General features: G+C 35.7%; 1 protein-coding gene across 3 annotated transcripts in view; it reads right to left on the reverse strand.

Moving 5' to 3' along the window:
* Positions 1 to 18450, reverse strand: part of NFU1 (NFU1 iron-sulfur cluster scaffold) — a 29683-nt gene that overhangs the window by 6227 nt on the left and 5006 nt on the right. For all 3 annotated transcript variants that reach the window (XM_082643335.1, XM_082643336.1, XM_082643334.1), the window contains exons 3-6: positions 17255 to 17390; positions 11194 to 11260; positions 7685 to 7799; positions 3619 to 3679 (exon numbers count right to left, since the gene is read on the reverse strand). In XM_082643335.1, the coding sequence (XP_082499461.1) occupies positions 3619 to 3679; positions 7685 to 7799; positions 11194 to 11260; positions 17255 to 17390 (379 nt within the window). The remainder of the gene's footprint in view (positions 1 to 3618; positions 3680 to 7684; positions 7800 to 11193; positions 11261 to 17254; positions 17391 to 18450) is intronic.

An 18450-nucleotide genomic window follows, 5' to 3' on the forward strand; every position in this document is an offset into this window, starting at 1 on the left:
ACTACTCCAGTGTTTTTGTGAAGAGACTGCTCCAGTCTCTATTTGTCTTTTTCTTAACAACTTGTAAGAGATTTTAAATATAGTCTGCCATATATATAAATATCTTCTAATCTGTGGTTTGCTTCTTCACTGTAAATGATGCCTTTTGATGAAGAAGTCACAATTTTATTATAGTCCAATTTATATGTCTTTCCCTTAGTTTGTCTTGTCAAAAAAAAATTTGCCTACCCAAAGGTCATGCAGATATTCTATTTTGAATTTCCTTTGTGATTTCTTTGTTGACCATGGGTCTTTTTGAAGACCACTGTTTAGTTTTCAAATACATAGAGATTCTGTAGATACCTTTTTGGAAATTGACATCTAGCTTAATCTCACTGTAGAAAACAATATTCTCAATGATTTCAATCCTTAAAATTTGTTCAGCGTTAAGATTCAGAATACAGCCTATTTTAGTAAATCTTCCATGTACACTTGAAAAAAATAAGTATTTTGTTCTTGTTGGGTGCAATGTCCTATGTGTGTCAATTTAGTCAACTTTGTTAATCATGTGTATAACTCTCATATCTTATGAGAGTGATTTTATATGTTTGCTCTATTTGTTATTGAGAGAGATGTGTTGGTCTCCCATTATAATTGTGGATTATCTAATTCTCTTTTTAGTTCTCTCAAATAGTCTGCATTTATTTTGAAGCTGTTATTAGATGCATACGAGTTTAAAATTGGTATATATTCCTCATAGAAATTACCCTTTTATTATTATGAAAGATTTCTCTTTATTGCTAGTAATGTCTTTAGCTATAAAGTATATTTTGTCTGCTATCTGTATAACTACATCAGCTTTCTCTTATTCATTTTTTGCATGCTGTATATTTCTCCATTTTTTTACTTTCAACCTTTCTGTGTCCTTATATTTAAGGTGTATACCTCTTACAAGCAGCATATAGGGTTTTTTTAATAGCCAATCTGACAATCTTATTTTGTTAATCAACCTACATACATTAAACTACTAATATGTTTGGGTTTATAGTACCATCTTATTATTTATCATTTTGCATTACTTTGGATTAAACAAGTATTGTTTTTTTATATTTATTTATTTATTTATTTGGTTGCACTCAGTCTTAGTTGTGGCAGGCAGGCTCCTTAGTTGCAGCTCATGAGCTCCTTAGTTGTGGCTTGCTGGCTCCTTAGTTGTGGCAGGCGGGCTCCTTAGATGTGGCTCACCTCCTTATTTGCAGCTTGCTGGCTCCTTAGTTGTGGCATGTGAACTTTTAGTTGCAGCATGAGAACTCTTAGTTGTGGCACGCATGTGGGATCTAGTTCCCTGACTAGCGATCAAACCCAGGCCTCCTGCTTCGGAAGTGTGGAGTCTTAACCACTGTGCCACCAGGGAAGTCCCTGTATTGTTTTTTATTATTCCATTTTCCCCCTCTATTGGCTTGGTTATACACAGTCTTTTACTGTTGATTTAGTGTTTATTAAACAAGATGCCTATTTGATTTCTTAGACTGTAATATAAATTAGTATTTTTATCAATTCCCAGATAATGCCAAGAATAAAGAATACTTACTCTTTTTTTTAATTATTTTTTTAAAAGATTTTTTGATGTGGACCATTTTTAAAGTCTTTATTGAATTTGTTACATTATTGCTTCTGTTTTATGTTTTGGTTTTTTGGCCCCGAGGCACGTGGGATCTTAGCTTACTGACCAGGGATCGAACCCACACCCCCTGCATTGGAAGGCGAAGTCTTAACCACTGGACCACCAGAGAAGTCCCAAAGAACACTTACTCTTATACTTATCACCACCTTTTATATCTTTGTCATGCATTTTTTTTTTAGTAGGTTAACCCTTCTTTTAAAAAATTTATTTTGGCTGCGCCAGGTCTTAGTTGCGGCACGCAGGATCTTTGTTGTGGCATGTGGACTCCTTAGTTGCGGCATGCATGTGGGATCTAGTTCCCTGACCAGGGATCGAACCTCAGGCCCCCTGCATTGGGAGCTTGGAGTCCTACCCACTGGACCACCAGGGAAGTCCCATTTGTCATGCATTTTAATTCTAGATATATTAAAAAACCCTACAGGACATTGTGAGACCTTTTTTGCCATATATTCTACGTCTCTCATACTTTTTTGCTGTATTTTCCATTCTCTTTTCTGTGCTTCAGTTGGATATTTTCTATTGACTTATATTCCAGTACACTAATCTTCTCTCCAACAGTATCCAAAGTGATGTTCAACTAACCTAATGAGTTCTTAAGTTTAGCTATTATATATTTTAGTTCCAGAATTACTTTTTCTTTGTTTATAGATTCCAGTTTTCTGATGAAATGCTTCATCTCACTTTCTATTTTGTCAAACATTTTATTCACAGTCATTTTAAAGATCATGTCTGATAATTCTCACATCTAGGTTATCTATCTATGGATTTGTTTTATTTTCTCCTGGTCCAGTTTCCAAATTCCATGCCTAGTAATTTTTGGACAATGAATGATGAACAATGTATATGAAAAACTGAAGTGACTCAGGATTATATTACATCAGAAAGGATTCACCCTATCTTTTGGCAGTAGCTCAACCCATTGTGGAATTAAGTTCACTCAATACTGGACTACAGTTTTGTAAGGCTTGGTCTACCTCTGGTTTGTCCACTTTCAAGGATATAGTCCTCTAGAGAGCCCAACTGAGAGCCTGGGTGTTCCTTGAGGCCCCACACTCCTTGACAGATCCTAAACACCAATTTTTGTCACCACCCCCAGCACCATAAAACTGCCAAAACTCTGCTCAGCTTTTCAACTGCTTTTTGTTTGACTTCTTAGTCTCTTCCCCTCCATAGCTAAGAACAAGTTAAGTGCCATGTGGAGAGAACTTCTGAGTATTAAGGCTTATTTTTTCTTTTCTCTGGGATCTCGTCCTTTAAAGTCAAAGCTTCATTGGTAACCCAGAATTTTAGTTTTTGTCTTCCCATCTCTACAAATTTCCTGAAAGCAACATAGTTTCTCTGATTCTTAGCGACTGCCCTTTGCCCAGCTTCTCATATTCTAACCTCACATCAAGAATCAGCAAATGCCCCAAGGGAAGTTTCAATGTGCTTCCCCTCTCTACAGGACCTTATTTGCTTTGGCAGCTATCTAATACTGTCCAACAACAACAAAAAAATTTTTTTTGTATTTTATCTAGCTTTTTTGGGAATTGTCAGCAGGACCACGGGTCTGCTACGAGCAAAAGTGGAACCCTATGGTTCTCTACTCATTTAAATTTATTCTTTTGGGGCAGCAGCCTGAAAAGAGGTGCTCCTCTCCTCACAATTCTCCCAAACACCGTTAAGCCATTTTTTTCTTTCTAAGAAATTTGGTATTATAACAGTATCAAACCCAAATGGTGATCATGAAAGATAAATTATTATGTTTAGACAGAGTGTTATAAATTGTGAGTGAATATAGAGAATGTACAGGCTTTAAATTCAATTGTCATGGTTACCTATTTTGGTTTACATTAACTTATACTTATTTTGTTAGCTCTACTACCTCAGAGACAAACCAAAAGTATTCTGCTACAATGAAAACTGGCTCTGTAGTATTGATATATCTGATCTCAGGTAGAAAGATGAGCACATACCGTATTCTAGTATCTAACAATTCCTTAATCATTGCCACAACTTCATCATCATCTTCAGATCCTAGAAACAATTACGAATAAAACATATCAACAGTAGAAATTTTATATCCATGCAAGTACAAACATTAAAACAGAGTGATTTTAACTTAGGGGAAATGTAAAGGTCATTCATTTGATTATCTGAAGAAAAATTAAGGAGCACTGATCAACATTTGGTGATAAATGTGAATACTGAAATAATTTGATCTACTAATTATGTTAGGGTTTGAATTTTTTGGCCAATATATTTGTAAACTTTAATCCTTCTCAAGAATTGAAAAGTAGCAGAGAAAAGATACTGTCTGAATTTTGATGAAAACTTTGAGACAAAACAGCACACCTGCTTTGTAAGTTAAGTTATATTTTCAATTTCTCAATTTAGTGGTTTTCAAAATGACAATCATACTAAATACAGACGTAAGCCTTACGGAAATTCTAAAATGTTTTACAAATCTGAGCAAAAACTTGGTTTTTTCATTTTGTTTCATTTTTGTTTTTCTTTTACTTTGTAAGGTCATATACCGATCTTCACATATGCCTATTTTTATGGGTTTTACATTGTTTTGAAAAATTTCTTTACCATTGGGAAAATTAAAATGCAGCTAATTCAAATTACACTGTGACAAACACTAGAGTTCTGGCAACAATATAAGTATCAATATATTAATATTAAATTATATCAACTTTGAATTTTTTAATAAAAGAAATAAAATAAAATAAAGTTAAAATTCTCTTACATCGGCAAATCTAAGTTCCATTCCACAACATCACTTCCACAGGCAACCACTATCATGACTTTAGTGTATATCTTTCTAGTACATGTTTACACTTACAAGTCTATATTTATACACACTATACACACTGTTCTATACCTTGCTTTTTTCTATTTAATATACCTAAAAGGTTTTCCCGTATCAGCATATAAAGATAAGCCTCAATTTAAAAAATAGGTGCATAGTAATTTTTGTATGGCTTTGTCTTCATTTGGCTAGTTTTTATATTATTTCAGTTGTTTCTAGTTTGCTATTTCTAACAATCCTGCGGTATACATGCTTACGTAAAGTATATATCGGTGTATTTTTGCATATATATCTATGAGATAACTTCCTAGTTCTGCTGGACTTCCTTGGTGGTGCAAAGAACCTGCCTGCCGATGCAGGGAACATGGGTTCGAGCTCTGGTCTGGTAAGATCCCACATGCCATGGAGCAACTAAGCCCGTGGGTCACAACTACTGAGCCTGTGCTCTACAGCCTGCAAGCCACAACTACTAAGCCTGCGTGCTACAACTACTGAAGCCCGCACACCTAGAGCCCATGCTCCGCAACGAGAAGCCACCACAGTGAGAAGCCCACACACCACAACGAAGAGTAGCCCCGCTCACCGCAACAAAGACCCAACGCAGCCAAAAATAAAATGTAAATAAATAAATAAATTTATTTTAAAAAAAGAAGAATTCTTTAAAAAAAAAATTCCTAGTGCTGGGTCAACAGGCTTGTGTATTAAGTTTTGGTAGATGTTAAATGGCTCTCAAAACGTTATATCAGTTTTACATACATGTCCATCAAGAACACATATAATTTAAAATTTGTATTATTATTTATAATTTGCATAAATGGTATATATGTAAGAATATGTAAATAAACTCTTCAGTTTTCCTTTATCACTTAATATTTTTTGTATCTTTCCACATTGATATCTCCTAATCAAGTTCACTCCTTTTAACTGCTAACATATTTTAAAAATATTTCAATGAGGGGCTTCCCCGGTGGCGCTGTGGTTGGGAGTCCGCCTGCCGATGCAGGGGACACGGGTTCGTGCCCCAGTCCGGGAAGATCCCATGTGCCGCAGAGCGGCTGGGCCCGTGAGCCATGGCCGCTGAGCCTGCGCATCCGGAGTCTGTGCTCCGCAACAGGAGAGGCCACAACAGTGAGAGGCCCGTGTACTGCAAAAAAAAAAACAAAAAACAAAAAACAAAAAACAAAACATTTCAATGAACATGCTTCCACATGTTGTCTTGTGTACATTTATCAGACTCATTTAGAATATATATTATCTAGAAGTGAAATTGATTCATTTAAAGGTGATTATACAAATGTTTGTGTGTGTGTAGATATACGTATACATATACATACACACACACACACACAAAAAAAAAACAGTATCTGTACGATACTGGAGAAAGGAAAAATTTCATCAACAACAAATATAATAATCACAGCTAGTATTTGAGATCCATGTGAAGTTACTCTTCCAAGTGCTTTACATAAAATAGCTTACTAAAACAATGTACACAAAACAGAAACCACAAAGGATAAGATGAAAATATGCGACTCCATTAAAAAGAAAAACTTCTGTGCTTGCTTCAGCAGCACAAATACTAAAACTGAAATGATACAGAGAAGATTAGCATGGTCTCTTTGCAAAGATGATACACAAATTTGTGAAACGTTCCATATTTTAAAGTAAGAAAAAGTTTCTTTCTTTTTTTCTTACATGGGACTTTTGTTTGTTTTTATTTTTGGCTGTGTTGGGTCCTCGTTGCTGTGCACGGGTTTTCTCTAGTTGCGGCGAGTGGGGGCTACTCTTCGTTGCAGTGCATGGGCTTCTCATTGTGGTGGCTTCTCTTGCTGCAGAGCACAGGCTCTAGGCACATGAACTTCAGTAGTTGTTGCATGCGGGCTCTAGAGTGGAGGTTCAGTACTTGTGGCACACAGGCTTAGTTGCTCCATGGCATGTGGGATCTTCCCAGGCCGTGGATCAAACCCGTGTCCCCTGCATTGGCAGGCGGATTCTTAACCACTGCGCCACCAGGGAAGCCCAAGAAAAAATTTCTGAATGACAAAAGACAACCTAAATATAGTGAAAATATAAGGCATGGTTAGGGAGAAGTTATTTGCTATGAACATGCTTAATTTATATATAGTATATTCAGGATTTATATTCAGAATATTTTTTTAAAACTTGCTAAAGCCAATACAAAAAAGACACATAATTCAATTTTTTAAAAAATCAGCAAAGATTATGAACAGGAAATTTACTGAAAAGGAAAATATTGGCCAGTCATATGAATACTGGCCATATGTTTATATGAAAACCTTCAGGCTCAATATTAATCAAGGAAATGCAATTAAAACAAGACACTATTTTACCCCTAACATATTGGTTAAAAAAAAAAAAGTAAACACAAAGTGATGATGAAGATATAAGAAAGTTAAAATTCTTATACACTGCTAATTTGCATGTAAATTAGAACAATTTACGATACAGCAATTCTGCTGTTAGGAATATATTCTAAAAGTACTCTAAAGCAGGTTTCCACAAATGCACAAAGAGACTTGTACAAGAACGCCCAATGCAGCAATGTTTGTAACAGAAATTAGCACAAACAATTCACTTGAATATAAGTAAAGGAAAAAATTAATTAACTGTAACTTATTCATATAATGGAATACTATCCAGCACTTAAAACAAATAAATGGATGTATTTCAAAATATGTGAAAAAAGGAAAGTTGCATATAACACAAGTTATTTAAAGTTTAAGAACAAAAACCAATACTATAAATTCCCTGCAGAGACTTACATGTGTAGTAAAATTTTAAAAACAAACTAAATTTACATACATTTCTGGAATTAGAAAGGGAAAAGGGATGGGAGTTCTGGGTCTTTGGCTATGTCTTTAATATTTTATTTAGAAATGAGTCTAAAGCAATTAAGGCAGAGAGTTAACCTTTGTTAAATCTGAGGGCAAATTGGTGAGCATTAAAATATTATTTTCTATATGCTTGAAAATTTTTGTAATTTAAAATTTTAGTTTTGTATAATATATTCAATTTATACACAAGTTTTATAAAATGATGGATGAAACTAATACACATGAAATTTTGTCCCCTCTGGAATTGGTTCCAGAGCTAAATATAGTATAATGATAAAAATCTGTAGTCCCATGACTTCTGAAATCAAGACAAATGTGAAGAAAATAGAACAGTTTAAAAAAAAAGATAAATATTATTACCCAACACATTACCTGCTTCGCCTGAAGGTGTTTCCTCAGTAACTAAAGGTAAGCCAGATGCAAAGAAATCCATAATTGTAGCATAGATATCTGGTTTCAGTAAATTCCAGTCTAACTCTTCATTTTCCTGTAAATATTTGAAGGAAAATGTTACATTTTCAACCAAGGTCAAAGACAAATACAAAACAATAGCTTTAAGAATCTCTCCCTATATATATTCTATAGCACTCATTTCTGGAAAATATGTCAGTTACTGTTCCTAAAGGAGCTGGCTTATAATGACTTTTAGAAGATACAATCTTAGAACATCCCCCAATTCATTCATTCATCAAATAAGTGTGCTGTATGCACATGCCCTGTAGAGGGGATACCAAAATGATTAAAAGATATTTTTTCATGAGGTGAAGAGAGTTAAAATACTGAATGGATTCTGTGTTTAAAGAGGGTAATAAAGAGACTTCCCATTCTTTTAATAAAATAGGATATAACTGCTTGATGAACTATACAGGATATCCCACTATTCAAACAAATTCAACTTACATATATTACTTAATAGTATTGAAGAAACCCAATGACATAACTGTTGAACCATAAGTATAACGTGTCTTATCTATGGCTACTGTACTAGAGGACTTGTGGACCGTCAACTAGACTGGTATCCGTAAGAAAGAATCCATAACTATTTCACTTCTATATCTGGCCAACTAATTGATTCCATAAAAAAAAAAAAAGAGATAGTACCCAAATAGTACTAACATCTAAAATGAGAAAGGCAGCATGTTTTGTTTTAATTTTTTAAAGGAGAGATCTTTAGGAGAAAAACGATTAGAGGCAGTCTATTTAGATTCTCAGGAAGCTGTTAGCTAGGGTCTATGCTTAAATACTATTAAAAACTGAGTCTTCATATACAAACGGGTCTATTTTTGTCATGGATTAAGAACCAATTTAGAGACAGTACACAGAAGGTAAAACAGGCACTACTACGAATACAAAAACAAAATTAGTGAGACGCCTTAGTGATTGGTAATGAGTACTACTTCTAGGTAACATTTTAATAAATTATTTGCAAGATGGATCAGAGGGCTACCTTAGAGCTTCAGTAAGTAGTGGGCTCTACTGAATAGGGAAATATTGGTATTAAAAGAAAAAAAATATTATGAAGTTATCTGAATGAGAAAAAGGCAGCATATAAGCTGCAAATATACATTTAGGAAAAAGATGCATAAAGAAGCCTATGAATTATCAATTACAAGTCAGAAAGGGAAACAGGCAATCACTGAAGATATCAGGTAAATGGGATAGTCCATGATGAGGAAGGTAATTGGAAGAAAGCACATCAATCTACTAGTCTATCTATTAAATATCAATGTGTACCCTAACTTGGAATATTATTTATTGGTTATATCATTTCATTAATAAAAAATAATGGAGCTGGAGAAATTTCAAAAAGTGTAACTAAATTACAAAGGGAAAGGGAAATAATAGATGACTTTCCAAAATCAAATCAAGAAAAAAAAAAACACCTTTGTAAGCTATAATTACATTTTCATCCCCCCCAAAAAAATTTATATAGCATAGGCTAAACGTAAAAGAAATAAAAACTTCTTAAAGTACATAATATCCTATTTGTAAAATGAAGACAAGAAAAACTAGTTATAAGAATTAAATTTTTAAAAAGTAAAAAAAAAAAAAACCCACTGTAAATTAACTATATTTCAATTTAGAAATGGTTTAAAAAGAATTAAATTAGATAATGTATGTAAAGCACTAGTACCACATCAAACATGCTGGCAATGCTGGTCCTTTTTTCTCCTTCAAAAAATATCAAAGAAAGAAAATGGGGGGGCTTCCCTGGTGGCGCAATGGTTGAAAATCTGCCTGCCAATGCAGGGGACATGGGTTCGAGCCCTGGCCTGGGAAGGTCCCACATGCCGCAGAGCAACTAGGCCTGTGAGCCACAACTACTGAGCCTGCGTGTCTGGAGCCTGTGCTCCGCAACAAGAGAGGCCGCGACAGTGAGAGGCCCGCACACCGCGATGAAGAGTGGCCCCCGCTCGCTGCAACTAGAGAAAGCCCTCGCACAGAAACGAAGACCCAACACAGCCAAAAACAAAAATAAAATAAAATAAAATAAAAAAGAAAGAAAACTGAAGAATAACAAAGATAGGTCAAATGTCTATAAACAAGTAAAGACCAGAGATTGGTGAGCACGCATTTGCTCACCACAATCCTACATTTGGGGGAAACCACTTGAAACCTGAAAATTCAATTTAGGAAATTTTACATAATTGTTTCCTTCTACAAAAATTTCTTTGAATGCATACTATGTGCTAAGCATTGTTGTAGGTGAGCTTAACAAGATGGACTATCTTTATCTTCATGGAGTTTACAGTCTAGTGCAGGAAAGAAAGGTAATAAAAATAAACAATATCATTAAGAGATAAGTGTAATGAAGAAAATAAGGTAATAAGCGCCTAGGGGGAGTTACCACTTTCAGTAATATGGTCAAGAAAGGGCTTTCTGAGAATTTAGAACAAATAACACTTTAAACAACCGGGAAGAACATTTTATAATCCAGATATTTGTGTGAACAACCATAGCCACTGGGATCGCCAGCATGGAAGAAAATCCTCATTCTCCTCCTCATATAAACAGCTGCAAGAGAATACTAGACTAGATGTAACATGTTGATAACTCAGTATGTCACCTTTCACGGTGCAGCAAGAACTCAAGAGTAATCCTTTCAAACTGCTTAAGAGGAGCTAATTGAATACTTTGGATTTTGATGCAAAATTGGGCAAGTGATTAAGTTCAGTGCATACATATCAATTACAGATTTAAAAGAATAATTCAAATTTATATGGTTCATTTCTCATTAATCTAGTAGAATTAAAAATGAAAGTCTTTTCTAGCAAATATGACCTTAGATGTTGGATGGGTAGCATATTTAGCTTGATTTTTTGACATTAAGAGGTTATCCAAGTGTTGCAGAAGTACACAATCCACTGCTCGTCTGTGAAGCTCTGAAGTGTTATTGCAGGATGGTAGGCTGGCAGAATGTGCCAGATGCCATTTTATAAATGCTCATTTTGAAAGGAGACAGATAATCATTCTGTAGGCCAAATATACATATATTTGATCATTTATTTGCTTCTCTTTTTACTCTATCAATGTAAATTAACAATTAGTAAAAATTATACTTGGAAGCCTAAATTTTAGTCCTGCCAAGGTTGAGTCTTGGTCCTGCTGGAGGCTACCTATACAATCTTGGACACTGCATTTAACTCTCTGAAGCTCAAGTTTTTCTCTTTTGAAAAATGAGGGATCTGGACTATAGTTAATTTAAACTTGAAAATTCTGTTAACTAATTAACTTGAGAAATGTGAGAAGTAAAATTAATTTGAGATTTTTAATAACAGTATGTGTAGAACACATCAAGAATGGATATTCTGGAGAGGGGCACTGGACTCAGAAAAAACTAAAAGTATGTCACATCTTATTTTACATAATCCTATGCTTACCTTTGTGACAGTGATGAAATCTGGTCCAAAGAAGACACTTTTTACTCCTTCAATCCTAAATAACTGCCTGTGAAAAAATTTTAAAAAAGAGATAATAAAATGTTTTATTATGGAAAAGTCTACAACAGAAGTCCCCAACCTTTTTGGCACCAGGGACCAGTTTCGTGGAAGTCAATTTTTCCACGGACAGGGGGATGGGGGTAGGAGATGGTTCCAGCAGTAATGCGAGCGATGGTGGGGAAGGTTCAGGTGGTAATGTGAGTGATGGGGAGTGATGAGGAACGGCAGATGAAGCTTCCCTCGGTTGCCCACAGCTCACCTCCTGCTGTGTGGCCCGGTTCCTAACAGGCTGCGGACCGGGGGTTGGGAACCCCTGGTCTACAATATACATAAAAGTAGAGAGAAATATAAAAGAACCTCCACACAGTCATCACTAGTTTCAACAATTAGCAAATCATGGCCAATCTTGTTTCATCCTCTTACCCTACGATCCAGCAATCCCACTCCTAGTTATTTACCCAAGAGAAATGAAAACGTATGCTCCAAAAAGACTTGCACGTGAATCTCTTTTTTTTAATTAATTTATTTATTTTTGCTGCTTCTGGTCTTCGTTGCTGCACGCAGGTCCTCTAGAGTTGCAGTGAGCGGGGGCCACTCTTCACCGCGGCGCTCGGGTTTCTCACTCCAGTGGCCTCTCCTGCCGTGGAGCACCGGCTCTAGGCACGCGGGCTTCAGCACTTGTGGCATGTGGGCTCAGTAGTTGTGGCTCGCAAGCGCTAGAGCGCAGGATCAGTAGTTGTGGCACACAGCTTAGTTGCTCCGCAGCATGTGGGATCTTCCCAGACCAGGGCCCGAACCCATGTCCCCTGCACTGGCAGGCGGATTCCTAACCATTGCACCACCAGGGAAGCCCTGCACATGAATCTTTATAGCAGCTTTATTTACAATACTGAAAACAAAAAAATCTGGAAATGTCCATCTACTGAGGAATGACTAAACAAACTGGGAATACCCATACAATGTAGTATTACTTGGCAATAAAGAGAAATGAACTATAGATCCACACAAGGACAAGGATGACTCTCAAAATCATTATACTAAATGAAAGAAGCCAAACACAAAAGACTATCTGGTTCCATTTATATGAAACTCTAGAAAAGGCAAAACTGTAGTGGCGTAAAGAATATCAATAGCTGCCAGGGTGACAGATGTGTTAACCAAGCTTTCTACGGTAATCATTTCACAATGTATATGTATATCAAATCATCATGTTGTATACCTTAAACTTAAACAATGCTTTATGTCAATTATATCTCACAGAAGCTGGAAAAAACATTTTTAATAAAAATTTAAAAATTAAAAGTCATTGCCATAAAAAAAAAGTTAGCAGGGTGTGGAGGTGAAGCAAGAGGAAACTGAAAGCAAAGGGAAATGAGGGATCTTTTACAGTGATAAAAATGTTTTATATTTTTATTTTCTTGGTGGTTACACAATTGTATATACTTATCAAAACTCACTTAAAACTGGTGAATTTTATTGCACGTAAATTATACTTCAGTAAAGCTAATTTTTTAGAATCCTGTGAGAGGAGGAAGGGCAGATTATAAATTGAAAAAGCCCTTCAAGGAATTTTGAATTACAGCTTCCTTCCCCAATCACTGACATATGTACCACACCTAGCAGACTCTCTAAGGCAGTTTCTTTTTTCCCAACCTTAGGAACAAAAGCTGACATACTCCAAAGAAGGTTACAGTTTCCTTTTCTCTGTCTCCCATTGCAAGAATGCTATCAAAATTACTGCTTTGAAATTATTTAGGAATTTGTCTGAAACTATGTCATCTAAGTCCTTTACACAACCACTTCATGTTAAAGTTGCAAGTGGTCACAAGATTGTTGGCTGCAGCTTATGATCCATAAACCAAAGCACAGACCTTTAAGTAGGACCCTTGATTAGCACTATCAGCAAAGCTTTTTTTTTTTCCCAAATGAAAGGACTGTGCAAAGGAATACACCTGATCTATGGTCCACATCATGGAGACTGCTTTAGGAAAGAGTTCACAGGTTCTGTCCCTAAAAGAAAGAAAAAGGGGAAACAGGAGTTTCAAACATTATTATACATGCTTTGTTATTTAGGTTACTTTCCTTGGGACAATTTCAACTTGTCAATGTCCCAAATAAAATATGATACCCAGAACTGAAAACACTATCCCAAATGTAGTCTAACTTGTTCAGAGTACAAAGACTATTACCTCTCTTAGGCTGGACACTAGGACTCTGTTAAAGTTTGACTGACTTTTTTGAGCTCTGCATCATATCCAACATGACTAACTGGAAGGTCAGGTTCTTCTATCCCATAACTGTGCTATTCATTTAAAAAATTTAAACACACGGCTTAATATTTATTTCTGTTAGACTTTTATCTTATTTGCTTTAAGCCTAATAAAACTTTCAAAAATGTCTCTGAATTTTGCCATCCAACAGATAAGCAAATCCTCTCATCTGAAAAACTGATAATTATATCTTTATTAATGTTGCTGATTTTTAAAAAGTCCTGAATAAACATGCCAACTACAGAGATTCAGAGCCCTTTTACATGTCCCTGGAGACAGGTTTACCCTCTGCTTACATTTCTTTGTCTTGTCTACAAGGACAGGAAGAAACAAGTCAAATGCCTCCCTGAAGTAAGACACATTACTCTTTATTCATTCATTCAACTAGTATTTGAATACTTGCTGAGTAGCAGACACTGTACTAAGCACTAGGGATACAACAACAAGCAGAACAGACTGGTTTCCATCCTCATGAAGCTTACGTTCTACCTTACAGTAAAAACATTCTCTGCTAAACAACAAAAACAAGGCTGACTGAAGATAATAAATTCTGTAAAACGGAGAAATGGGGATTTTTACCAACTGAACATCTGACAGAAATAATCTCCAACTAATCTGTAACTGAATCATCTTGGGCTTTTTTATTTTTACATTTTTTAGAATACAAAATATGTGAGCTTGTACTTGATGTAAACATTTCAAGCTATACATAGAGAGTGAATGCCTCTTGACCACCCCTCCCAAATCCACTGTTACCGGTTTCGTGTACATTCTTCCAGACCTCTTTATCAGTGCATTTTTGTTGTTTTGTGTTTTTTGTTTTCATACACATAATAATCATAATGTATTCATTGTTATGCAACTTGCTTTCTTCAATAACAGTATGTCTTAGAGGTCATTCAGTAAATATGAGTCCGCCTCATCCTTTGTACTGTTTTATTGTTGGTCCATGCAGACTACGGACGAACAAAGTTTATCTAACTCTTCCTACCGATGAATATTTAGGTTGTTTCTAACTTATTACCACTACCAACAAGGCTACAGTGAACATACTTGCACACTCCTTATGTATATGTGTGGCTGTTCTCTAAGGTAGTGTTTTGCAAAACCACCAGTGAGTCGTAAAATCAATTATATAGTGACCAGGATTTTATCTAATAAAATAAAACAGAACAGAACAGAATAATATAAAAAGCACAAGAAAGGAAATATAAGAATGCTTTAGGGACTTCCCTGGTGGCGCAGTGGTTAAGAATCCGCCTGCCAATGCAGGGGACACGGGTTTGATCCCTGGTCCGGGAAGATCCTACATGCTGCGGAGCAACTAAGCCAGTGTGCTACAACTACTGAGCCTGCGTTCTAGAGCCCGCAAGCCACAACTACTGAGCCTGCGTGCCACAAGTACTGAAGCCTGCGTGCCTAGAGCCCGTGCTCTGCAACAAGAGAAGCCACCACAATAAGAAGCCTGCGCACCGCAACAAAGAGTAGCCCCACTCGCCACAACTAGAGAAAGCCCGCGCGCAGCAACAAAGGCCCAATGCAGACAAAAACAAATAAATAAAAAATAAATTTATAGGGCTTCCCTGGTGGCGCAGTGGTTGAGAGTCTGCCTACCGATGCAGGGGACACGGGTTCGTGCCCCGGACCGGGAAGATCCCACATGCCGCGGAGCGGCTGGGCCCGTGAGCCACGGCCGCTGAGCCTGCGCGTCCAGAGCCTGTGCTCCGCAACGGGAGAGGCCACAACAGTGAGAGGCCCACGTACCGCAAAGAAAATAAATAAATAAATAAGTTTATTTTAAAAAAAGAATGTTTTATACCTTATAAAGGTGAAAATTGCCCCATCAAACACTTGTTTCATACCTATATATACATACATATGTGTACATATTTATGTATATCTGCGTATGTATATGTGTGTATGTATATAGCGAGTCATAAGATGTTTAATAGCTGATTCATTTTGTTATAAAGCAGAAACTAACACACCACTGTAAAGCAATTTTACTCCAATAGAGATGTTAAAAAAAAGTTTATTACTGTGGCTTGTATTAAAAAGTATAAAAAACAAATGCTCTAAGATATATTCCAAGAAGTGGTATATTTAGGTCGAAGGAAACGTGCATATTTATTAATCAGAAACTTTAAAAATGATTCCCGAGATAAGCATATTCCTGGCTCCCCTAAATGAGACACATTAAATGGCTGTATGTATACAGAAATAGTTATCTAAGTTTTATTTTCCCAATATCCTTGGCAATCAGTATCAGTCTTAAGTTACCAAAAATTTCAGTTGATGTGATTGACCTAATATTTCTTATTATAAATAACTTCTCTAGCTATCAGTTAAAAAGGGGGTTTATAATTTTATTGTTTGTGCTTTACCATTAGACATACATTTAACATGTCTTTAGTGAATTTAAAAACTGTCACCACTGAATGTAAATTGGTGCAGCCACTATGGAAAACAGTATGGAGGTTCCTTAAAAAACTAAAAATAGAGCTATCATATGATCCAACAATCCCACTCCTGGGTATATATCCAGAAAAAATGAAAACTCTAATTCCAAAAGATACACACACCACAGTATTCACAGCAGCACTATTTACAATAGTCAAGACGTGGAAACAACCCAAGTGCCCATCAACAGACAACTGACTTAAGAAGATGTGGTACACATGTACAATGGAATATTACTCAGTCATTAAAAAGAATGAAATGATGCCATTTACAGCACCACGGATGGACCCAGAGAATATTATACTTAATGAAGTAAGTCAGACAGAGAAAGACAAATACTGTATGATATCACTTATATGTGGAAACTAAAAAATAATGCAAATCAATCTATATACAAAACAGAAGCAGACTCAAAGACACAGAAAACAAACTTACAGTTACCAAAGGGGAAAGAGAGGGAGGGACAAATTAGTAGTATGGGATTAACAGATAAGGACTACCTAAAATAGATAAGCAACAAGGATCTACTACATAGCACAGGGAATTATATTCTGTATCTTTTAATAACTATAATAGAATCTAATCTGGAAAGAAAAATAACTGAATCACTTTGCTATCCACCTCAAGCTAACACAATACTGTAAATCAACTATACTTCAATAAAAAATAAATAAAAATAAAAACTGTCACCACTCACTAGTTTATTAAAAAATCATGCCACATCTGATAACTATTATCATTTATAGTTCTGAAAGGAATATTTTAGAAACTATTCCGTTTTGAAACATCTAGAAATCCAGCTATCCTTGAGAATAAAATGATCATGTTTTCATTGTTTTCTAAAAACAGGGTTTTAAAGATTTAGAATGGATATCGGCCTCATTTTTTTTTTTTTTGCCACATGGCACGTGGGATCTTAGTTCCCCAACCAGGGATCGAACCCACACCTCCTGCGTTGGAAGCGTGGTGTTTTAACCACTGGACCACTAGGTAAGTCCTGCCATATTATCATTTTGATAGATTTTTTAAAAGGAAAAATATAAATTCTTATTTAGTCATGCTGCAGATCTCTTAAGTACATCCCTTTTCAGGAGAAGGGTTTCCTAATATCAACTCTTATTTTTCTTTATCTCTCACCTGAAAAGAAAATAATCCCTATACTGAAAAGATGCAATGCACATAAAAGTAAAATAGCTAAATAAGGCTACCTTAACCCCCGAAGTCAATTATTTACGTTTCTTGGTAAAAGCAAATTAAAAATAGTACTATACCTAGCCAGAGGGGAGCGAAATGCTGTAGCTGGTGTGGGAAAATCCATGGTCCTTGTCTCAAGAACTGGTTTTCCTGGAATAAACTTTAAACTGTTGGGATTTGGGGTATCTTGTGTTTGAATAAACATGTATCTCACTAAAAGAGAAAAAAGAAAGAATGTTATTCTAGAAAAAAATGTTAACAAGTTTATGGACTATGAAGTGCTCATTTTCAGAGAACCAAAAGAAATACGGAAAATTAGAAAAAAAGAATATAAAGCTTTATTGCCCAAGCTTACAGAATAAGAATTGTTAAGCAACAAATTTATCAAAATATTTAGGATAACTTCACTGAATTTTATATTAATACTAATTATTTAGATAGTTTTGTTACTCAACAGATTCTAGCAATATCCTACACGTAAGTAGGAAGGCATATCATAATTGAGGAGTCTTAGATGGATTCTATATGGTAACTCAATACCAAATTAGCTATAATAATAAATCATATCACTTTCCAAAGTGCTAACATTTTTTAAAGATAAATAAATTTATAATAACAAATGATATTTATTTTATGCTTACTTATTACATATCAGAGACAGGGTTGAGTGCTTTATATATATTTAAGCCTTTAACAATCCTATGAAGAATGTATTATTGTTCCCATTTTACAAATGAAGAAACTGAGGCTTAGAGATAAGTAACCTGTTAAGTCACTAAGAGTTAAGTAACTTGTCCAAAGGTATAGAGTTAGTGACATTATAAATTATCATGTAGGTGGGAATCTATGTGAATTACTTTCTAGAATATTTTAAAATTATCTTTAGAGGGCGTCCCTGGTGGCTCAGTGGTTGAGAGTCCACCTGCCGATGCAGGGGACACGGGTTCGTGCCGCGGTCCGGGAAGATCCCACATGCCGCGGAGCGGCTAGGCCCGTGAGCTATGGCTGCTGAGCCCGCGCATCTGGAGCCTGTGCTCTAAAACGGGAGAGGCCCCAACAATGAGAGGCCCGCGTACCGCAAAAAAAAAAAAAATATCTTTAGAGATTCTTTTCTTCTCTGTTCCTTCTAGGGCCATGATCAGATTGAGAATAAAAGAATCTTTAATCTTTAATTTCCTACCTTGCTATTATGATAACAGCTCGTAGGACAAAAAGATAGTACTGAGGTTTTAACAGTTTAAAACTATTAAACAGGCTCTGGTTACTTATTATG

This window comes from Mesoplodon mirus (assembly GCF_964341445.2).
Source record: "Mesoplodon mirus genome assembly, chromosome: 14".
Classification (NCBI taxonomy): domain Eukaryota; kingdom Metazoa; phylum Chordata; class Mammalia; order Artiodactyla; family Ziphiidae; genus Mesoplodon; species Mesoplodon mirus.